At 46.1% G+C, this 23,577-nt stretch overlaps 1 protein-coding gene across 2 annotated transcripts; it reads left to right on the top strand.

The window, feature by feature from the left end:
* Positions 1-4,679: 4,679 nt before the first annotated feature.
* Positions 4,680-22,432, top strand: LOC137475230 (tumor necrosis factor alpha-induced protein 2-like). Of its 2 annotated transcripts, none has more exons than XM_068192311.1 (12): positions 4,680-4,803; positions 10,477-10,823; positions 12,452-13,079; positions 14,348-14,462; positions 15,685-15,810; positions 16,538-16,638; positions 16,728-16,826; positions 17,004-17,127; positions 18,023-18,145; positions 19,025-19,180; positions 20,455-20,576; positions 20,986-22,432. In XM_068192311.1, exons 2-12 carry the CDS (start codon positions 10,484-10,486, stop codon positions 21,125-21,127), a joined length of 2,076 nt encoding a protein of 691 aa, XP_068048412.1. In that variant the 5' UTR covers positions 4,680-4,803; positions 10,477-10,483; the 3' UTR covers positions 21,128-22,432. The 2 variants fall into 2 exon arrangements, with proteins under 2 accessions (XP_068048412.1, XP_068048413.1); XM_068192312.1 differs by having other exon boundaries at positions 4,782-4,799; positions 10,472-10,823.
* The last annotated feature ends 1,145 nt before the right edge of the window (positions 22,433-23,577 follow it).

Genomic DNA, 23,577 nt, shown 5'->3' with positions numbered 1-23,577 from the left:
TGGAAATAATATTGTTGCAAGCTGACCCAAGTGATCAGAGTTAAAATGCACAAAAGTCTTGAAAGCTGGATCCACCTCTTCCAGACCTCCAATCACTTACTGCTCTGCCCCAGCTGCTGAGCTGTGACAGTGCCTTTGGAGCCAGCAAGTTCCTCCACAGCTTACTGACCTGTCATGTGCCTGTATTCAAGGAGAACTGGGCCCCTTCATGACCTAGCTGACATTGCTCTGGTCTGCAGAGCTGAGCCAGCCTTCACAGCTCAAACTTTCATTCTTTCGCTGACCTCAAAATTATAAAGTTTTGGAAAGAGCCAGAGAAATGTGGCAGGTGTGATTTCTTGGTCTTTTACCTCACATTCTAATGAGGACCCCAAATCCTCTTCTGCTACCCCTTTTTGCATGTGACACCACTTCTATAAAATTATCCCACAGTGCACAGAAATAAAAGAGCTATTTCCCAGCACAGGAGGATGAAAAGCAATCAGCTACAAGCAGCTCATGTCACAGCACATGCAACCCTCACAATATGTTGCTTCACATGCCTCCCCCAGCACTGCAGGAAAGTCAGGCACCCTAGGGACCTCTTTCCCTATTTCCCTCCCCAAGCTGCTGCACACCCCATCCCACATGGAAAAGCTGCTGGATATTACCTGACCCTGATTTTCCACAGTGTATTTACTGTAGTCAGTATTTATTGACTCTTCCAAGCAGCAACTCAGGCCCCTCTACTTGGGCTTTGTGTGCCCCACCAGCTCCAGGAGACAGCCACGTATTCCCAGCAGAAGGTGGCAAGGAATGCCTGCTTACTCAGAAACCTGCTGCTTTTCTACTTTGAAACATGCACAGCTGGAATTGCTCAGTGCAAATGAGTTAAACTCATAGAAAATCACACAGGAAAATACTATCTTCCCTGTCTGGTAATAAAGGTAATGAAAACAAGTTTGAACAAAAATCTCAAATACCATTCAATGAATAACCATATTGAATTAATGGACTCCAGGAAGAACATCTTTACCCTCATGACAATCTGCTTCTTGACACACCTTTAGCTAACAATGAGGATAGCAGCTTTTCAGCACCCTGAAAGAGGAAATTAAAATCGCACTTCAAAAATAATCTCCTTATAAATGCTTCTTGTTGATAGTATTTTCATTTTCACAGGTATATCTTTCATTGTTTAATGCAAAGAATTCACAGCTTTTTTCTAGTAGAGGCACACTCCATTTGCAGACTCCTGCTCAGCTAAATTTGGATATTAGGACTGGCAATAAAATTGACTTTGATGCTCAGCCGAGAAGGGGGAAACAATCCTATGCAAGTCACTGTTCAAATTTAAGGAAGTAGCTGCAAAATAAAGTTACAAATCTTGGAAGCACATCTTGCTTTTTAGTGTAAGTTTCAGGTGAGAAATATATCCTGCGTATTAGAGAAGTCAGGCATAAACCCCTGGATTCCAGGGATTGCAGACTTCTGTTAACTTCTAAAACAGCATAAACTATAAACACAGAGTATCAGTGTAGTCCTGTGCAGTACACTGAGTAGTTACAGAGCACAGAAAAGTTCCTGTGCAGCATGTGCCATGCCCAGAGCTCTGTGTGTGTGTGTGTGTGTGTGTGTCACCCCTAGACCACACCAGTCACCCTGGTTCCTCCCAGGAGCCATATCCCTTCACCTCCTGCATGAAAAGGTCATTGGATGCAGCATCAAGCTCACCTCCAGCTGTGCCCAAACCAGCTCTAACTGTAGATTTCAAACCTTGCCTCCTCTCCCTTTCCCACTGCCATTGGAGGAGGTGATGAAATACAGAGGAAGTTTCAGCACTCCAGGGCAAAATCTTGCACTGTTTCCAATGATTTTCAGGCTCATGTGGCACCCAGCATTTCCAGCCCATGACCATGGTTATTTTTGATCACTGGTTGTCAAGGGGTAAGGGGACCCAACCCTGGGGCAATCCCAGAAGGGAACCCTCCACCCAGCACAGCCAAAGGCTGGCATGACATGAATCAGTGTTTTCAAGATCATGGGTTTGCCCGTCAGGGTGGCCCCTCTGCTTCAGCTTCCTGTCTTGGCAGACATTGCTGAGGGTGAGGTTTTTCCCTGCTGCCGTGGACTTCTTGGAAAAAGAGTGCCAGAGAGGAAAGTGGCAGTGCCAGCGGATAGGATGACTGCCAAAAAACACAGACCAGGAGAGGCATCTATTCTCCAGCACTGTGCCAGCTCAACTGGGCACCTCCTTCCTGCACAAACCATGGCCCCAGACCATGTCTGCTGCTTGGACATGTCCCCACACAGGACCTGAACAGCCCCTCCAAAAGCTGTGCAGCCACACAGGTGCTGAGTGTGGGCATCAGGAGCACCAGGTAAGCTCATTAACACTCAGCTTTAAATCCTTGGACCCTTTTTTTACATTTTGCATTGAACCAAAGCTATCAGATGTAGAACAGAAATTGTCCCAAGCACAATAACCAGGCACTTGGACTTTCTACGTGCCCCACTCCCTGCCCCACAGCAGCTTCCCAGGAAAGGGGGAAGAAGTAGGCTCTGCAGGACCACAGTATTTTAATTTTCTGCCTGCAGGGCAACTGCTTCAACCCAGATCTCATCCAGATATGGGCAGAAGATGCTTCCCATTGAAGCCATCAAAGCAAGGGACAGCACAGCCCTCACAGCCTTCACAGACCCTCTGCAAAGGCTCCCCACTAATACTTGGTCTCTTTGAGCTAGGTCTTATAAGCTCTCAGAGACAAGTATTATACCCTACATAGCTCAGCTAACTCAAGTGGCATAAAAGTAGCAGGATGTGACAGTGTTGGAAACAAAAAAAGGTTTAATAAAAGGCAAAATAACGAAGTTCTTTACAGAGAAAAACCGAGCCAGGGCAAGAGGTTCTTGCTCCTGCTAAAACACTTCACAAAAGCAATTTACTTCTCCCCACAGCCATTGCTGCCACCCAGGCATCCCCTGGCTGCCCTCCAGCCAGCCCCTGCTGTGGCAGCATGCTTCTCCAGGTAACAGACTCACCACACTGCATGGCCAGGGATGCCAGTGGCTAGAAATCAGGAACAGAAATAAGGAAAACAAGTCATAGAATCATGGAATAGTTTGGGTTACATGAGACCTTTTAGAGGTCATCCAGTCAAACCTCCCTGCAATGAGCAGGGACATCTTCAGCTACATCAGGTTGCTCACAGTCCTGTCCAACTTGACCTTGAATGTATCCAGTGGGGGAGCAACTCTCACCTCTCTGGGAACCTGTTCCAGTGTTTTACCACCCTCATCATAAAATATGTCTTCCTTTTCTAACATCTAAATTGACCCTTCTTCAGCTTCAAACCATTACCCCTTGTTTTATTGCAACAGGCCCTGCAAAAACCTTTGTCCCCATCTTTCCAACAGGCCCCCTTCAGGTACTGAAAGGCTCAAGAAGGTCTCCCACCCACAAGTGGAACACAGATTTTCAGAGGTTTTGGGGTAAGGAAGGAAACCTGTCTTTTTCAGTTTCTGGGCAGGGAGTCAGTCCCCACTCTGAAGGTGCTGGAGGGTATTCCTATCTCCTGGGAGTGCCGTGAGCCTTCCCTGGGGAAGGCACGATGCAGGACCCAGATGTAGGCGGCTATGCTTTCAGGCCTGCACCTCATCCCCAACAGCCTGCTGGTGGCAGTGCCCTACTCAGAAAGAAAAGCTTTCAAGAATCATGGAATTGGAAAGGATCTACAGGGATTATGAAGTCCTATTTCTGCACTGGACAACCTCAAAAGCCACACCATGTGTCTGAGACCATTGTCCAAATGCTTCTTGAACTCTGGCAGGTTTGATGCTATGACCACTTCCCTGGGGAGCCTGTTTCAGTGCCCAACCACCCTCTGGGTGAAGAACCTTTTCCTGATATCCAACCTAAACCTCCCCTGACACAGCTTCAGGCCATTCCCTTGGGTCCTGTCACTGGTGACCATTGGGAAGAGATCAGTGCCTGCCTTATCTCTTTCCCTTTGTGAGAAGGCTGTAGGCTATGATGAGGTCTCCCTAAGTCTCGTCTCCTCCAGGCTGAACAAGTCTAGTAACCTCAATTGCTCTTCATTTGGTTTCCCCTCCAGACCCTTCACCATCTTTGTTGCTCTCCTTTGGACACTCCCCAATAGCTTTATGCCTTTCTTATACTTCTAATAGCTTTATGCCTTTCTTTCACCCCCAGGACTCGAGGTGAGGCCACCCCAGTGCAGAGCAGAGCAGGACAATCCCCTCCTTTGCCCAGCTGGCGTTGCTGTGCCTGATCCCCCCCCGGGACACGGGTGGCCCTCCTGGCTGCCAAGGCAGTGCTGGCTCATGTTCAACTTGCTGTCGACCAAGAGCCTCGGGTCCCTTTCCTCATTTCCCAGGCTGTTTGCACACTCAGAGATGACCACATGGCATTTTTGGAGGCACCTGTTCTCTCCCTGACGGCGCGTTTCCAAGCCCGCAATGGGACACATCACACAGCCAAGCCCTCGGGCAGTGAGCCCAGGGTGCCGCGTTCAGGGGTCTGTCGGGACAGGGCGCCGGGGCTCAGCTCCTCCGCAGCGACCGACCCCCGGGACCAGGCACTCCGCCGCCGGCCGCCTTCCCCGCCAAGGGGATTTCTCGGTTCCCTTCTCTCGAGGGGAGGTGCAACTGGAGTTTCCCAGCAGCCGGGTCCCGCCCCCGCTTTCCTCCCCTTATAGCCGGGCTGCCCCCGCCCCGGGCACAGACCCTTTGACAGTGCCGGTGACAGTGCCAGTGCCGCTGGCCCGCGTCCAGCCCCGCCGCCCGGGAGCCGCCGCAGAGTAAGTCCGTCAGTCTCGGCTCTTTCCCCTTCCCCTCGGGCCGCCGTCTCCCGCTTCTCCCGAGCCGCTGCCCCGCTCCGGGCTCACTTGCTGCGGAGCTCGGGGGCTCTCTGCTGGGTCCCAGAGTGGGGAACGACGGGCGTATGCTGAAGGGTGGGTTGCCGGGCACAGGGACAGGTTTCAGCCCCACCTTGAAATTATCAGAATGGGGAATAAATCGGACCGCTGGCAGGACAGCAGCTCCAGGCATATCCCAGGGCTGGGCACCGCAAGGATATGTGCCTGGTAATTCCATTGTGACAGATGCGTGTGATTTGTGCTTCTTTTCCCCTAAATTTCAGGGTACAGGCTCAAGCAGTGACTACTGTAAACCGTTCACCTCCTTCCTACCCCTCCGCCTTCCAATACCTTTCCCAAAATCCAGATGTAGGTTTTGAGCACCAAAGCATCCTAAACCCAGATCCAGCATGGCACTTCTGCCCTCTCCTCTTTGTCTCTATTTAAAGGAAGTGGTTTTCTCCCAGACCACAGGAAAGTAATTGGATTGTGATTCACTCAGTTTGGCTCTGCTGAAAAAACACCATTTCAGAGCCTGGACCCTGGATGGCCCCGGCAGCCCCTATGACTTGCACCCTGCCAGGGTCACTGTGCCAAGTTGGCACATTTCTGTATTGCCATGTTTGCCCTTTTGTGACTGCTTTTTCCTAGCCAGGGATGTCCCACAGCTCCTAGGACTTGCCTTTTCCCAGAGCACTGAAAAAAAGCCTCTAGAAATTCCCTCCTGTCTTTGTGCAGCAGCCCCATATCCACGGCATCAGCTGCTCAGCACAAATTGAAAATTCAGCCCTGGGGTTAGGATCCTTGGTGTGTTCAATGCAGAATTTCTTTTTGAGGTTGTTGCAAAGTGAGGAAGAGACTTTCTGTGACTGGAGCATATGGCTGATCTATAAGCCATGGTGCCTCACTTTGGCACCCAAGTTCAGAGCAGAAAACTTGAAGAAACACTCACTCTCCAAAGTGTCAGCTACCTGCCCCCACCAAGGGACTTTGAGGCTTTCCAGCTCTGATAAAGCAAATCACAAGAGAGCAGAGAGCTCAGGTTTGGGTTAGCTTCATTCACCCTCTCTATGAAAAGATGCCTGGAAAGCCAAAGAATTTGAAAGTGCCGAGAGAAGCTCCCAGGGAATTTGTTTATCTTCTCAGTTGCTGTTAGCTGTAGCAGAGAACTTTGCAAACTCCAGGCCTTAAAGAAGGATTTGGCTTTGGAACTGTATTAAGAAAACAAAACTCTAGATAGCAGCAGCTGGTTGCTCTTTCAGCAGCAACATTTCAAAATTATGCCGCTCAGATTTGAAGCAAGAAGAAAAAATGAGGGTATTACCATGCATTGTCCCTGTTTTTTCCCAATAACAGTGTATATATAGAATTTTCTCCTTCTCTCTTTGAAAGATTCTCACTAACAACAGGAAATGATGGTTTACTGGATGGTTTTCACGTGTGTGTCAGTAGTTTAGGGAAATCAGATTCTCATTTGGAAATGACTGCACAGCTGTATCTACACATGGTTTTATGCTAGCTTAAAGCATCTCTCTCATGCCAGGTGAGATGCCCTGAGGTCCTCTGCCTGCTCTGCCATTCCCCTGAGTCTCTTGCATTCCTAATCACCTCCAGCCCTATAGGGGTGCCTGGTGATGCTGAGGCACGTGGATTGAGTCCTCCGGGGAGGTTCTGCTCCTGCCTTGGCTTCTTTACTGGAGACAAGTTTTGTTTTCCCTCAGCTCCCTGTTAGGAGCAGAACTTGGCCACCATCAGGATGCTACAGGAGCACATATTGGGTGGTGGGTGTCTGACAGGGGTCTGCAGATAGGACTATGGATGTGAGCAGCACAGTAAAGGGTCAAGGTGAGGCTCTGGGTGGCCCAGCTTTTCTATGGACTGTGATTTCCCACGTGGGAGCCCCTAGACTCGTGGCGTCTCCATTCAGTACTTAACCCAGATAACAAAAACGGTAGAAAAAAACCCTCACCTCATAGGAGGTCTCCCAACTTGCAGAGATTGGGTCTGGCATCTCTGTGGACTCTTTGCTTTGATGAATTAGCAGTTTGTTTAGGTGTTAGCACATGGTCTGAGGTACACCAAACTCAAACTGCCTGCACTGCTCTACTGTTTCAAAGATGGCTTGGCCCAGTGCAATTCTCTTGTGTGGGCAGATAGATAACTTTGCTAGATAACTCTGGATTTCTGAGAGGCTGCGGGAGAGTGAGAGATATACACTAAAATGAGATATAAATCCTCATGACCTAGGATGTAAGCAGGCTGGAGAGGACCAAAAATCCAAACAAATGCTTGTTAATACTGGCAGTAGCTCAGGAAAAAGAAGTCAAGAAAAAGTTCAGCAAAAAAATTGAGAATAGGGATAATTAATAAATCTCTTCCCCTGAGTGCTCTCTGGCACACCATGAGCTACCCCTGACCAATGAGATCATTCTGCATGAAAGCCATTTCCTTTGAGGAGAAAAATGAGAAAATGAGAAGCCACTGTGCCCAGAGTCTGGGCTCGGTCCTTCTGTGTCTTGACTCTGCTCCAAGTGTTTCCCTTGCCCTTGCTGCCCACCCCAGAAAAGCTCTAACTCAGAGGTAGGCACTGTGCCCAGCAGAGAGCTTGCTGTATCCCACTACAGCTATACCAGCAGTCACAGCACCACAGTCCTAGTGCTGCAGGGCACCTGAACAGTGGCAGAGGGTGCTCTGTGATCCGTGCTGCTCTTCTGGTTCGAAATCAAAAGCTGAATATGCTGTGTCAGAAATAATTGGAGCTAAAGGCTCCCCTGGCACAACCATGTTGCTACATAACAATAATAAGGATTACAAAGATAACATTAAATTAGTAATAATACTGGCTTGGGAACAATGTCAACTCTTGACCTCAAATCATTACATTTCCCAAAACTTGAATTTGGGTCCTGGGAAATGATTTAGCATTTCTCCTGCTAAAGAAATTAGAAGCCTGCTGGAGATTTAGCAGGCTTTGATTTGTAAGAAGAGCACAGGCATAGAGGAGCAGCCTCCAAGCCAAAGCCAAGCTCCTGGCATGTTCTGTCTGCTGCGTTGGGCAGGAGCACATGCTGACAGAGGCAGGAGGTGTAGTACTAGCACAGTATCTCCTGGTGTCTGCTGCGTTGGGCAGGAGCACATGCTGACAGAGGCAGGAGGTGCAGTACTAGCACAGTATCTCCTGCCTGTGCCCCCCAGATGTAACCAGGACCACCTCCTTTTAACTGAGTATTTCTTGTAGAAAGTGTTGGCATTTTTTTCTGTAAGTTTCTTAAAAGCATTTCTTACAGTAAGAAAGATCTTGGTTATCTAACAATAATGAGAAGAGATGAACAGGGAGTGTTTGGTACCCCTTGACATTAAGACTGGGGCTGCATTTCAAGGCAGAAGTGGGAGCTGGGGTTTACTGGGTTTTCTTGCTGCAGGTACAAACACAGGCCAACCAGCAGTGGCATATGGTAATCACTGGGCAAGGGTTCAAGCTGGCCAAATGTGAGAGCATGGCAGCTTTTGCACTGACAACCTTACCTAGGTGCTTGAGGCTGGTTTTTTTTTGAGCACTACCACAACAAAGTTCTGACAGATATTAAAAACTCAGCTTTTAACCAGCTTAATCATTCCCTTATGGACTTTTGTATGTGTAGTGTCACTTCAATGCTTTTCAAAGATCTATTGCATTTTTCTTGGCATTGAAGAAGAACTGAAACTTCGAAGTCCACCTTTATGATCATCATTCATCAAAATGAAAGACCTTAGCCTTTTGGAAGGGGAGAGGTTTCTAACTTTCTTTGGTTAGAAAACAAACAAAAAGAAACCAAATAATGCTTTGTTGGAAATTACAGGAGAGAGAGGGAGTACTCAGATGAGTCCGAGTCTGTGCTTGAACAAACAGAAAGGAAGGGATTTGGCAGAATTAATCTAAACACAGTGTTGTGTTGGGAAATGCAGGTTACGAAAAGAGCTCTACAAAAATTAGGCAACAAAGCATGCCTGTTGCCATGATTTTTTTGGGTTGGTTGGTTGTTTTTCTGGGTATTTTTGTAGAGGAAATGTAACAAAAAGGAGCTCTTTTCCACTGCTTTCTGGATTCTAGTGGGGCATCCTGACTAGCATAGCTGAAGTGAACTGCAGGGAGTTTCCGTCCACCTCCCCTCCTCAGTACATGTGCTGGGGAGATGTAGGTGCAGAGTTTCAGCCATGGTACAGCTGCTGGGTAACCTGGGATTAGCTCACTTAGTTAAGAATATGGTGCTAATAATGCCTTTGGTTGTGGCTTCAATCCCTGTATGAGTCATTCATGTCAGAGTTGGAATTGGTGATCCTTCTGGGTCCTTTCCAGCTTAGACTATTCTGTAACTCCTGTCAGCTGGGCTCTGGTGCTCAGGCCCCCTTTGCTTGCTCATGCAAGGAGAACTCCTTCCCAAATGAATTTTCATATTTGTTGTGTTTAGAAGGTAATAGCATTACTAATCCTGAACATGCCCTGGCATCCAAAGCAGGGAGAAGGAAAGCTCTCAGCAAAGCCAGGCTCTCACTGCTCTCTGTATAAGTCAGCTGCTACCACTAACTTGACGCTTCAAAGCTCTCCAAGCTGCCAGAAGCCAGCAGGAGGAAACATAATTAGAATGAAAAGCCACAGTCTTCCAACTAGTTTTCCCAGAAATAAGTATCAAATTTTGTATCAGCATGACACATACCAACATTATAAACTTAACAAAGGTATTTGAAGATCACCACATTGTAGCTGTATAACTGAAACCAAATTCTATTTGAAGTTTAATTTTTCTGCCATTACTCAGTACAAGTAAACCAAAACTTGCCTAAGAGTTCTTCATACAGATGTGCTTCAGTGTCCTAGAAAGTCACTTTAAATAAATCATTATTAGAATGAGGATTGGAAACTATGAGTGACTATTTATTTACAATAATTGCACAATTATAATCATTGTACAAATGGCCATAGTTATGTAAATAAATATTTTGCAATCTATTGTATTATAGAGGAACATAATTCTAAATATGAATTCTGAGAAGAAGTTGTAACAAGAACAAACTTCTGTTGTTAGTTATTTGTAGTGTAAGAGTGTTGGAGGTAATGCAGGACTCTGGCAGGATCATGTCTGTTTAAACCAGGCTAAACTACCCTGATCCTTGTGCCTTGTTCCCACTTACCTTGAGCACAGATCAGGAAGAAAAGGCCCTGAGTAAGGGGGGGAATCGATCCCAATGCCATGTAAGAGTATGAGAGTTTTGTGGTTACTTTGAAGACACAGGACACTTATCCTACCCACATCACTCATGTGCCCATCCATGCCCATGTCCATAGTCACACAGCATCCCATGGGAGAGCCTGACAAGCTCAAGGTCTCAAATCAGGACATCTGAATCACCCTCAAAACGGCTCTTTGATTTTTCTCTGATTTAGACCAGAGAGCTGCTTCCCTTCTCTGCATTAGCTGAGATGGTGTTGCTCAGGAATTCTCCTGTGCTCACACCAGATGTGTAACATTCTCCATGTTGCCCATACATACGCCTTGCCACGCTTGCTACCTTCTCCATGGTATTTTTCTTCCAAACTGTTGTAATCTGATCCTTTTGTTTTTTCCTGAAGTTTACAGGCTAGAAGGAAAATGATGAAAATGTTACCTTTTTTCCAAAGTGGTCCTTTTGGAATGCGCAGTGGATCAGAGGGTTGCATTGATGCAAAAAGGCCATTTGAAAACTCTTCACCATCAGTAGCTGAGCAAGTCCCTGCCTGTCCTGAACCTTCTGCAGATGAGATCTGGTCCAGGCACCAGGAGAAGATGAGAGAAAAGCCAGAGGCAGCCTGCAGAGCTTCACGTGCCTCTTCCATCACGAGCAATGAGAGTTGCATCTCTGCCGGGGACAGCCCTGAGAAGGGGAACAAAGGAATAAAGGGAATGCTTAAAAGTGCATTTAAAATAGTTAAAAAGACCAAGCCACCCAGTGGTAAGTGCTCCTCCATCCTCCTTGCACCACTTCATGGGCCATAGTTACCTCTAGAGGGGCTGTATGAGGGAGGAATTGTCCCCTAGGGAAACAAAGGTACTGATAGATTGAAGTGACTTTTCCAAGAAGCCTGGGGAAAATTGGGCTGAGGGAGACATGACCTCAAGTCCTAGTCTTTTAGTACCAAGGGCACAGTCCTTGAGGAGCTGTCTATTTGCAGGTTTTCTGTCCAAAACAAAACTTATTTCTACTTCCCATGGGGGCACTGAGAACAGTGGGTGGATGAGAAACCAAGGTGTAACTCTCAGCTCTGTTCCTCCATCTCCTCCTACAAAGTCTCGTTGTTTTAGGACAAACTATTTATTTCCAGACCAGCCTTTACCTGTCTAATTGGCATCTCTTTCTCCATGTGTCAAATGCTTTCCCTAACTGGTGGTTTTCCTTCTTGGCCTTGAATTTGCTGCTGAATACAGGCCTTTTGTACTTTTGTTTTTACTGCTGCATTGTCCCATCCCCAATGTCTTTTTTTTTTTTTTTTTTTTTTAAGCAACCAGAATTGCAGAAAATATTCCAGGTGAGACACCACCAATGTGTGGTACAATATATTCCTGTTTTCCCATCTCAGCTGGATATTTCTCGCTGAATACATCCTGGGGTCGTAACTGACATGTTCACTACCACCTCCCAGTAAGGCTTTACTAATTCTCCAGGTGTCTCTCTTCATCCTTCATCTCAAGCTGATTCACATCCAGCTTGCAGCAGAAAATCCTATTTGTTGCTAAGTAACTTTTGTTCTATTGCATTGTATCTTGTGTTTTGTGCCATTAAATTTCAGCCCATTTACTATTCAAGTTATCCCATTGTTCCTGTAAAATACACCAAGCCCTCAGTTTCGATCATGTCTCTGAACTTTGTGCAATCAGCAGATGCCAAAAGGGCACTCCCAGCTTTTGTGCCACAATCTTTAAGGACAAATGAAGTAAGATGAGTTTCATGAATAATGTAAGCTTTCTCCACCAAGAGTCCTCCATGGAAACATTACACACTTAACAGATCTTATTTTGGGATATAACTTTGCCATTTTAACTAATAATTTCCCAGGTTTCCCTGTCTCAAGTAACTGGCTGTAGTTCAGATAAGATAGTTCAGTTGTATTTGTCTCGCTTGCTAAATGTGTCCTCCAAAACAATTTCACAGGTCAGGTTGTGCAAAATCTATTTCTGGAAAACCCATGTGGTATTTCCTTCAGCACATCTTTAGTTACATCTTTCCGTCTACATTATTTCTAATGCCATGCTTCTGACTTGAGGTCATATTAAATGGGAAGAGGGATGAGCAATAACTAACTCCACAAGGCTAAATTTTGGAAACAATTATAGGTGGCTTGTGAATAGCTGTCTGTATGCAACACACTGGTGACGGGTATTCAAGTTTCCACTGCCCCGGTTAAAGGCAAGCTAGAAATAATCTAATCTTGAATTAAACATACTTTCTATATGGTGTAGGAGCCCAAGAGCTAGCATTTTGGAAGTATAAGCATTTTTTAAATGCCAGAGCCATAATTTTTTATAAAACAGAAGTCTAAATCTTCACTCTTGGTTAAAGAAAGGCTGTTCTTTTTTCACCAGTCAAACAAGTAATGGATCTCCTTGGAGAGCAAAAGCTTTGTGATGCCATTCAACATCTATTTGTCCTGGAGAAAAGCCTGTCTAGCAAAAGTGAGGAGGGACTGAGCACCAGTCAGAAAGACATTGAGTCTGTCTATGAAATTCTGAAGCACAAAGTCTTCAGCACCCTGAAGGATTCTGTGCTGCTTGCAAAAACAAACCCAGATCTGCTACAGCAGGCAGTGGAAGCTCTGAAAGAACAGGAGAAGGAAGATCAGAACTACATGTCAGAGAATCCACCTGACCAAAATATGCAATTTAGACCTAGAAAATGGAAAGAGCTCTGGATGGCTACAGTAAAGGAGTCGGTAGAGGCTCGAATGAAAGACACAAGCCGTACTCCAAGAACTGAGAACCTCTCTGTAGTTGGCCAGAACCTCCTGCACATGGGAAAGACAATGAAAGAAGATTTGACAGTGATTGCTAAGTATATTAACAAGCTTTATCCTCCTGAGTTTAATGTGTTCAGCATATATGCAGAGCTCTACCACAATTATTTTGCCTCCCAGGCAAAGAAAAATGCTGAGTCTCATCTGGAAGACAAGGATATTTACCTTATTCTCTCATGGGTGCACAACTTTTATCCAAAGTAAGTGGGCTTTTATACATGTTTACCCCTGGAAATCAAAACAGGCTCATTGGCTGCAAACCCAGGCATTTGCTTGATTTATGAGTTAGTATTACTGTGGTGCAGTCCAGCACCTGGCTAAGTTACTGGTGTTACTGATGATGTGCTGATTTACAGTCCTGGCCAGAACAGCCAGAAGGGACACACTCAAGGCTGCTAGTCTGTAAATGAAGGGTTGTTTCACCATTCCGGCTTCTGGTCAACAGACACACAAATGTTTAGGGCTTCATTTGTGGGGTAGATTGGTCAGGTTCATTGCCTTGATATCTATTCCAGTTGCAGCCCTGGACTCACTCTTGGAAAATTTGGAAATTTCAGCCCTTTGTACCAGAGGGCAGACAATAAATAGAACAACCTGAGATGCAATTATCCTGGGCATGGAGGATGTTGCTTAAGTGTTACCCACAGTCTATGTTTTCCTCACCTTTAGGAGAGCTAGGGCTGCAGTCCTGTAAGAAGACACCATCTGCCAAGGGTCCCCATAAACTCTGTATGTTACTGAACTGAAAATATTGCTTGTTGTGGCTAATAGTACTGGGTGGAGAATTGAGGGCTTTCACTTCTTAGGTGGAAACCAGTAAAGACACCAGCAATGTTTCTTCTCTTCCAAAGTCGTTCAGCTCCACTTCTTCCGTTTCATGTTTCACTGATGAGTGTAGTGATTCAGTGTTGATCCCGGAAGTTTTCCACAGCCAGTGTTGTGCTCTAGATCAGGATATTCAGGTCTGAACCAGCTTGTGTTTGGAAGTGAGCAGTTGTGTGGAACAGGGCTCAGCGCAGCTCTGGGGACAGTGTTGGCCAGGGTAGCATCTGCTTTGGGAGTGTTCCCAGAGGCCATGTCTGGGTGTCTGCTGAGGGACCACCTCCCAGCCATCAAACACCAGCTTTTCATCTGCTTGCTTCTCTATATGGATGGAGAGAGGTCATGTCCAGGGGCTATATTCCCCAGCTTGCTTCAGGTCCCCCATCTCCACCAGAGCACAGTGGCTGGTACACAGGAGTTTGACAGACCATGACTCCATTCACAGAGTTGCTTGTGGTCCCACCCTGACAGGTCTCACCCCTGGCACATATTCAGCGTGTCCAAGTCCTGTCTGGACTAAGGACAATGTACATCTCCATCTGTTTTTTCACTGATATCCTCAAAAAGTGTTAGCGATTTGCATCAACAACTGTCTTTAATTACACTACCCTTGGAAAATACAATTGTTTGGTTTTTTTCATTCCAGAGACATGAGAAAAGATCATGCTTTAGCCATGGAGTTGGATAAAGTTAAGCTTGGAAGCCTTTTGCCTTCAAGTCTGAGCAAAGAGCTTGAAAATAAATATCTTGACAGTGAAGAGGTAAGAAAGGTTCAGACATTCCTCTTCTTCCCTTCACTGCTCCCATATGACTCCTCAGAGAAGCTGTGACTTGTCCTGCACACACACTTCTTCACCAGTGAACCACGCGCCCTACACACCCTTCCAGGGAGAAGCAAAAAGCTTTTGTTTGTTTTTGGGGAACAGGTCACCTTTCTGCTAGATGGGACTTGCAGAGCAAACTTCTGCTTAGCCCTGGGAGCAATGAGAAAAGAACTGCTCTCTTCTTGTAAATCATGTGGTAGCAACAGGGGGAAAATCCAACAACAGATCTTTATTGGCAACTTTCTAATTGTCTGATAAATCTCCAGAGGGATTTATGGTCCCTCTCACAGGAATCTCTGAAAGATCTTGAATTATTCCTGGTCTCTGTAGAGGTGGCAGACCTTGGGTGAGCACAAAGCATAGAGATCTGGTCTTGGCAAATTTGTTTCTTAGATGGAGAATCGCCTGGTCTGCAGAAAATGAAAGTTGCTCTGGTTTTTGTATCACCCTTCCCTTAATGGAAAAAAGAAGCCACTTTTACAGTACTCCCATAGCTTAATGCTTTTGGCATTTGGGGCTGGAATTCCTGGAAAAGGAGAAGATGAGTTCCAAATTTAGATGTAGTCCGTGATGGTTTGCATATGGGAGAGGTGGTGTGAGGTCTGCAAAGCACATGAACAGGGCACTGGGGGATCAGCAATACCTGCCAGACACTGCACAGACCATTTTCAAAGCCTCACTGCAGCACAGAGGGGTCAGAGCAGAGGAAGCCTGAGAGCACTTTGTTTCCCTCTCCTGCACTTGTGTGGCATTAGAAGAGCTCATGAAAAAGGATTGCAAAAGCAGGTAGCTCTGAGTGTGACACACAAGCAGTGCATGGCTGGGGGAAATTGGGCTCTGGTACACGTAGCTGCTGCAGCCTTCCTACCCACTGCTCCCCTCCCTGCCTTCCTGATCCCCCTGACGTAGAGCTGTGATGGGATTTTCACTCCTGCCTTAAAATACTCAGTATTGTGTAGGTGGGTATCGTGAGGGGTTGTCCTTGTTGTTGTGGAGTCATGGGTCAAGCATCTCCTAACAAGGAGCCTTCATATCCCAGCCAGGGCTGAGGAAAAAGTGTTGAGCCAGGTAAAAGGTGGGTGGATGAGTAAAACCTGCATAAGGTAGGAGCTGTTGCATCCATGTTGTAGTAAATGCCATTGTTCTTCCTTCCCTAAAGGTTACTGTCAAAAATTCACTGAGCAGATGTTTAGATAAAGAAATCCAAAGATGGAAAGAAGACAAGGAACCAGAGAAGCTAAATGGGCATTTTCAGAGTGAACTGCTAGGAATATTTGTTATCCAGGTAATACAGAGCTATATTAAAAATAAACAATTGCATCCTTTACCTGTTTAGGATTTGAGACCAACTGTGGTCAGTGCAGAAGAGGAAAAAGGCAAGTCACTTGTGTAGAGTGGTAGCAGAGGTGAGTGGTACAGGGAAGCTCAAAACCATGGTCTGTCTTGGGCCTGGTGTACCATGGGAGGGAGGCAAGCACCTCTACAAGCAAAACAAGAAGAAAAACTGCCTTCATTCTCCTGTGCAATTTCTTCTGCATCACCAGCAGCAGAGAGACAGGAGACAGGCTCAGTTGATTGAGAAATGGGGAGTCTGTTTCTTCCTACCAGGGAAAGTGCCACAGGCAGAGCTGCCTCGTTCCCTCCTCTGGCTGCAGAGGATTAGTTGAATTTATTTAAAAAAAAATAAACCTCTCATATGTTGACGTTGTTGTGATTAAATTGTTTATTTAAATGCAATCTAGCAACATTCAAAAAATAAAAGAAAAAAAAAAAGAAACTAAACCAAGTGTCAAATTGCCTACTTTCTCAGCTGTTTTCTAGATTTTTTTCATGCTCCTTTTGAACCTCTCAGCTACGTATAGCTGCTCTGTGTGGTCCCTGGATCAGATGCAGGGAGGGATGCAGGAGAGCTGGGTGCAGCTCTCAGCAAAGGATCTGCAGCTTCTTTTACCCAGCAAACCTGGTCTTTTTGGAGCAGGCAACATTTAAAATTGATCTTGTTTGTTTGTTAGAGTATCTACAGTAGCCAGAAGCGAGCTGAGGACATCAGCAAGGCTGTGGGCGAGGAGCTGTCCCGTCGGCTGCTGAAGGAGCTGCCAGCCTTCCTGAGGAGGTGAGGTGGGGAGGGGCTGTGGGTAGTGGGGCTGCCACAGCACCTGGGCAGTCACTCAGCCACCTTTCCTCTTCCCATCTCCCCTCCAGCTACAGGGATGCCTTTGAAGACTTCAAGGAGAAAAGCAAGAAGCACAGCTACTACAAGCCTATACTGATTGCAAATATTAACAACTGTTGGAATTTTAGGTAAGGGTCCAAAAGAAAAGGCTTTACTCCTTCCTCTGCAGGCAATGTATAGAGGGGAGGTACTCCAGAGTGAGAAGAGGTATAAACATCTGCCTGCAGAAGGTTTGGAGACCTCTGAATTTCTCTCTCTCTCCTCTGAGGATAGACTGTTCTGACCTGGCTGGTATTTTCTTGCAGAGAATACACAGAGAAATACGTGGCAGAAAAGGACGACAGTAAAGCTGATATCCTCAGCACTCTGGCTGATATTGAAAACAGCGGCTTTGATGTGCTGCTTCAACAGCTCTTTGCCCAGCTGAAGGTACCGTATCTGTGCCCCACATCCTCTCTGATTCAAATCAGCCACGTTCAGAAGGGACAGGATCAGGGACAGGGCATTAACCCACACTGCTGCTGAAACGCCCACAAAGCTCTCCTTGAGCTGGTCCTCAAGCCTGCAGGCAAAATGGGTGCAGTGACGTAGGCATGACTGTGCAGGTGAACATAAAACCTGCTGATGGCATCTGAGACAACGGCTGCAGCAGGAGAGTCTCGACCTGCAGCTGTTTGCTCTATACACTGTAGGAAGCCATCGCTAATGGCATAAACTGCAATTATGCAGCTTTTGGCTTCCCCATAAAGGTGACCTGAAGGGCATTTCTGTACTTTTGGCTTCCTTTTTTTTTTTTTTTCCTTTTGTTTGTTTATATATATATATAACACAATCTTTTCAAGTTAAGCAATTTTGGTGGAGGAAAAGGAAGCGTAGGAGGCAGGAATGTTCAGCCACAATCTCTCCTGCTTTCTCTGTAGAGCCTTTTGGAAGGCACAAGAGAACAGGGGAACAATTTTTTTCATTTTCCTATTTATTTACTGTGGCTGAGAAGAATTATGATTGAAAACATCTCATAAAGATTCATTTTTCCCATGATGGTTCCATAATTCTTTGATCAGACAAGACAGTGAGGAAAAAAAAGCAGAAATAATAAAAACATCTCTAATATGAACCTTTCAAGCCCTTGGTGTCTTCTTCACCATGAGGAACCAAGAAGGGGACACAGCCTCTTGTTCCCCTGTCCCTGTAAGGCATCACCACACACCCCTGCACAGACTACACACCACGCTCTCACCACATGAGATACTCTACATGTAGAAATGACAAATACACATGCATAGAATTTGTTTGAGGTAACTTAGCAGGTTTTCCATTTTTCCAGCCAATGTACAAGAAGTTTACGGAGAATAAGTGGGACTCCAGCAGTGAAATTATGAATCAGATCATTAAAACCACCAGCAAACATATTTCAGACTTCCAGACCTTAAAGGACCCGTTTTACCATGTAAGTCCAAGAGAAATATTGGAGGGATTCTGGGGTGCTGGGGCTGCATTTTTAGCTCTGATCCTCTGTGGCTTGAGCTGCCTTGACCTCTGGTGAGCTGGCCTGGCATCAGGAAGCCTCTCAGGCAGGGTTGCCATAAGCATGCTGTTTACCCAGATTAGGCACATAAATCTTACCCTTCTCTGACAGAAGCAGATTCCTGCAGCTCTGCTGCACTGTTTGCAGAACAAACCACCCCTGATACAGAGAAAGTGCTTTAGAGACCACCCAACATGTGGCTTTAATTACAGCTTCGGTTTAGCAATCTTGAAACACAGATGCAGTTGCATGGTTCAGTCTCATTGCTCCTTTGATTGCCTTAAGGACTGGAGGAGGTGGATGCAAATGGGACAAATCCCAGAGAACTGAGCCAGAACCACATCCTCACTGGTGCTGGACTATATATGAAATATCATCATATCAGATAATATTTGATTTCCTGTCTTTGTCTTTTTAGTAGCTGAGACAAATCATGATGTTTTATGTGTTAGAGAGAAGAACAGGAAGAGCAGCATGAATTCCTGTTTCTCTGGAATACGGTTAATCCTCTAGCACATGGAGATCTTTTCTGCACTTTAAACTCTTCCCAGAAGGAAACAACATTTGGAAATTCCCATTCTTACTAGAGCACAAAGAAATTCTCAGCATCTAGGATGTGTTGTAACCAGTCTTGGGAGGCTGGCAAGCAGGGCTGTTCCTGCTGTGTAATCCGCAGCAGGCGTTGGTGCAGCATGTCTCACAGCACCCAGGATGGTTTTGTCCTCCATCCACACACATGGTTTGTTATGTCCCCAAGCAAAAGAGGGATGGATGATGATTCCCTCCTCTCCTTCTCAACAGGCTATTGTTGAGAAGATCCATGCCCGTTTGGTTAAAGAGTACATTGTGAGGCTGCTGAAGAGGAAGGTCAGCCTGAAAACTCCAGCACAGCAGCAAACTCTGGCCCAACACATCTCCAAGAATGCTGCTGACCTGGAAGCCTTCTGCACCAGCAATGTACGTGAGTGCTTGCCATGAACGTGTCACAGGGCACAGACACACTGAAAAACAGGAAAGTAATTCTGGGAACCTTTGTTAACCTTTACAACTCAGCTTAATCTCCTGGAAGGCAGGACCTTAGGCAGAAAGAGGTCTCTTAAGTTCCTGTAGGCAGAAAGGCTCCCCTGTCAGCAGCCTGCCCCTCCCTGCATGGAGAGACATGATTTTATCCTCCTTTGTCCCATGGGCAGTTCCCTTTTGAAGGTTTATATTCATAGGGTCAAAAGACTTAGATACTCTTTTCCGGTTTCAGTACAGCTTCCATGGAGTCTGGGTTTCTGTCACCGGATAGCTTGCTGCCAAGCCCCGGAATTGACCGACAAGGGCTTCTTCCCAGTCAGATCTCGTATGAAGGTGCAAGCATTTCACTGGCCAGATCCCGAGGGGGCGTGGAGTTCAGACCAATGACAATATCCAGACCGGGTCTTTCAAAAGTCTTCATAAAGGGGAGCCTACAGAATAAATGCCTCTGTTGCCACACGGGCAAGCTAACAGGTTTCCTCTCACCCTTGATTTCCCCCACGCTGCAGCTAATAGGTCAGCCAAGGGCTAAAGCAGGCAGTGTGGGGTCTGTGGTATGCAAGGAATTTCCCCACAAGAGCCACAGCTGGAACACCCCTCTCTGTCCTTTGAGATCATCTCCCTCCTTCCATGCCTCTAATTTTGCCTGCAAAAAAAGCTAACAGCTAAGCCAAAACCTGTCCTCCATCACCCCATGCATGTTTAACTGGAGAAGGAACAAATCTCAGTTTCACATAGAGTGGGTAGGAGATCAGGCAGCTGCACCTTGGAAATTCCAATGGTCAGGAAAAAGCTCTAGTTGGGGCTTCTACCCAATTTTGGTGATACCTGGAGATGCTAAAGGCAGGGCTGTGTTTGGAGCTGGGGCAGAGCAGCACATGGCAGGGACTTACCTGGCCCATCAGACCTTGGTACACACACCAGGCAGTGCAGAAACCCAAAGAAAAGGAAATGAGCAGACAGAATCTGCTGAGGTGGATGTGGAAGTCTTAGTCTTATGGCAAACCACACACCACTTGTTTGAGAGGATTAAAAACCATCAAAAAGCTAATCGAGTTTTTCCAAGGCTGCCTCAAGCAGAAACAGCACTGAAAACAATGAGGCACCTAAAATCACTGATGTGTCTTTTCCATTTACCAGGAAGCAGCTCCTGGGGTGGGGGGCGGTTTGCACCCCCATGATGTCCTGCTAACCACTTTTTCTTCTCACAGGGATCTCAAGCCACATGGCTGAATTCAGCACTCCCCAAACTGGCTGAAATAATCCGACTTCAGGATTTAGGTGCTATTAAAATTGAAGTTGCAACACTCGCCACAACATACCCAGATATCCGGTAAGAGATGCTGAAACAGATTTGCTAACACTCATAAAGAATTTTAATTGAGCCAGGAAGCAGTCAAATATGAATATAGGTGAGGTTCATCTAGCCTGAGCCTAAAAACCTGGGTGGGGGCTTCCTTCCAGGCTGTGGCAATCCCAGTCCTATCAGAAAGCAAAGGAAGATATGAATAAAAGCCTATTGATATATTTCAAATTCTGGCCTGATTTTCTCCTTTACCTTGGAGATTCCCTTCCCTACCCCAAACATCCAAAGGGTCTTGTGTAGGACTGCCAGATGCTGAGCTGGCACCCACAGGGGACGTCAGCTCATGCCACAGGGTGGGAGCCATATCCTGGTGCAGTGGCCCTGACATGTGAAGGTTTGTGGGAGGAAATAACACCTGCCCATTTCTCTTCCACAGCAAGAGGCACCTGGAAGCATTCCTGCACATCAAAGCCAATTTGTCACGCAGTGAACTCAAGAGCATCCTGGGCTACTTGGCAGACAGCACAGCATCCACACAGCCCAGGGCCCCGCTCTTCTCCAACATAAATGTGTCCTAGACCAAGGCATGCCTTGGCACTGCCCTGTGCTGGACTGTGGGGTGAGCTGGGGATGGAGACCTTCTCCTGGAGCAATGCATGGCACACACTGCCACCTCTTCCTATGGAAAGTGCTTTGTCCCAGTCTGGTGCTCAGCATCTCTGTGGGAATCATCATCCTCCATGTGGGGCTGGGCACAGTGTGCACCCATGGGAGGTGTAGTGCCCACAAAGACCGAGGCTGCTCTTCCCACCTGTCATGGATTCCCTCTGAGGTCTCCTTGGTGCCACCACATTCTCTGCCTGGACACTGCCCTGGTGCTCTGAACTCCATCTACCTCTCAGGGTGCCACAAAGGCCACATCACAGACCAAGCAGGCACCACCTAGGTAGCTTTTTAACCTCTAAGGAAATGAAGGGAAACAAAAACTGAAACCAACATTCAGAGATGTTGGAAAAGTCCCATGTGAGCATGCTTGCAATCCATCTACCTTCCTCAGAGCCAGGCAGGGCAGCTGTGTTAGGCTGGTGGGAGAGGCACGAGGTTCCTGGTGAGGAGGAGCTGCAGCTCAGCTGTGGCAGGGCTCCTGCCAGCCCCCTTGGAGCAGCTGCAGGCTCTAACCCAGGGCAGCAGCACTGCCCAGAGCCTTGGGATTTCCAGTGGAGAATTGGCCCTGGAGAGCATGTGCATCCTCCACCTCTGTGAGGTGGGAGCACCTGGGCCCCTGTCAGTGACCCCATCCAGTGCATCTGCACAGAGGGATTACTGCAAGCTGCCTTTTGCAATGGATTGTGTGGGCTAAGCCAGCAGCTGGTAGAACACTTTGGATACTACTGAAGTCCTCCTTACCAAGGAGAGGACTTCTAGACCCCATTAACAGTGCAGGCTTTGAATGGGATGTGGAACTGGTCTCAAATGTCATCAGTACATACTGAGCACACTGTACGTGTCACCATTCTCTTGCTCGCTCTTTCCCCTTGTGCTGTGAGGTAGATATGATGTGAAAATACAAATGGGTCTCTTGCAAAACTGTGTTTTGTTTCTTACAGAACAGGTTTTTTTTGGGAACTTAATCACTTGCCAAAACAGCACTCTGTATATTTGGAGACCTTTCCCTTCTGTTCTTCTCTATTTCAACTTTTGCATCAGTCTGTGGAAAGTCAGTCTGGAAGGAAGATGCCTGATGACTATGCAAACTATATAATGTATTTATATGTATATGCAATATACCACCAGTGTATTTTTGCATCCAATTTTATTTTTTCTCAGTTAGAGATACTAATTTGCCATGTTTATAATAAACAGTATTCAAATATGCTAGCAAAGCAACAGTTTACTGTATTGCCACAGCTATGTCATCCTTCAAGGGGCCATTTCTCCCAGCCTGCTCTGGTGAATATTACGCACTGGTTCCAAGTAGGGGGTCTTGCTGGACTATAGACAGGCTGGAAAAGCATGGCTGATGCCCCTGTAGGACATCCACTGAGAACAGTGGGCCGCTCACTAGCAGTGGCCAGTGGTACACACTCAGAGGAGTCCTCTGCCAACAGGTCCTGTGGCAAAATTGTGCCCTGAGTGAAAAATAGTGCTTTGATTTTAGTCTGCAGCCTGGCCACAGGCAGCACAAATCACCCTCTCCTTTCTTAAAGCACATTTACACAAAACTCTTATAGACTCATGGGTTAAAAAATTATTATTTAAACACTCATCTCAACTACAGTTTAAAGGCAAATGCCAAAATGACTTCTGACTGTGCTGAGCACTCATGACAACTATCACCTATTGGGTAACATTTTCTTTCCCAATTAGTGAAAGGTCATTTTATTGCTATAAAAAATATGTATTTTGATTCAGAGATCTGTTAAAAACCTGCAGAAATGCATCATACAAGTGATTGCACTGATCTTAAAAAAAAAAAAAAATCCAGCTAAGTAAGTGCCCAAAGGGAAACAGTATCTATTTATATATCATAATTAGCATGGGTAGGAGAAAATGGTTTTCATACACATTTCATAAGCCATATGGAAGTACATTGTGCAATTCTCTTCATCCTGCTATAAAACCTCAGCTTTCATCTCTAATGAGCCCAGGAAACTAATTTATTTATCTTTCCACATGACTCGACATTTAAAATGGCATTTATTTATAGGTGGCATATTACACATAGCCAGGTAGTTTCAGGAGGTTGCACAAATGTCTTCTGATAACAGTGTTAGTTCAATATGATAAATAGCACTTCTAAAAACTAAGCAAATAAAATTTTCTGAGGTCAGTGTGGCTCAACTTTCTTTATCATGCAACCTCTGCTGATGCTGATGCCTGCCCCTCCTTGGAGGCAGAGCAGATAGCCAAGATTAAAAAATAAGATCAATTTTACAGAACAGTTAGGAAAGCTGGATCCTGAGCACAGCTGCTGTGGCATAACCAGCTTTCCCTGTTTGCTATCATCTCTGTCCCCAGCACATCAGCG

This window comes from Anomalospiza imberbis, chromosome 6 (assembly GCF_031753505.1).
Source record: "Anomalospiza imberbis isolate Cuckoo-Finch-1a 21T00152 chromosome 6, ASM3175350v1, whole genome shotgun sequence".
In the NCBI taxonomy this organism is placed as follows: Eukaryota; Metazoa; Chordata; class Aves; order Passeriformes; family Viduidae; genus Anomalospiza; species Anomalospiza imberbis.
The sequence above is the reverse complement of the archived record's forward strand: the minus strand, read 5'-3'. Positions and strand labels throughout refer to the sequence as shown.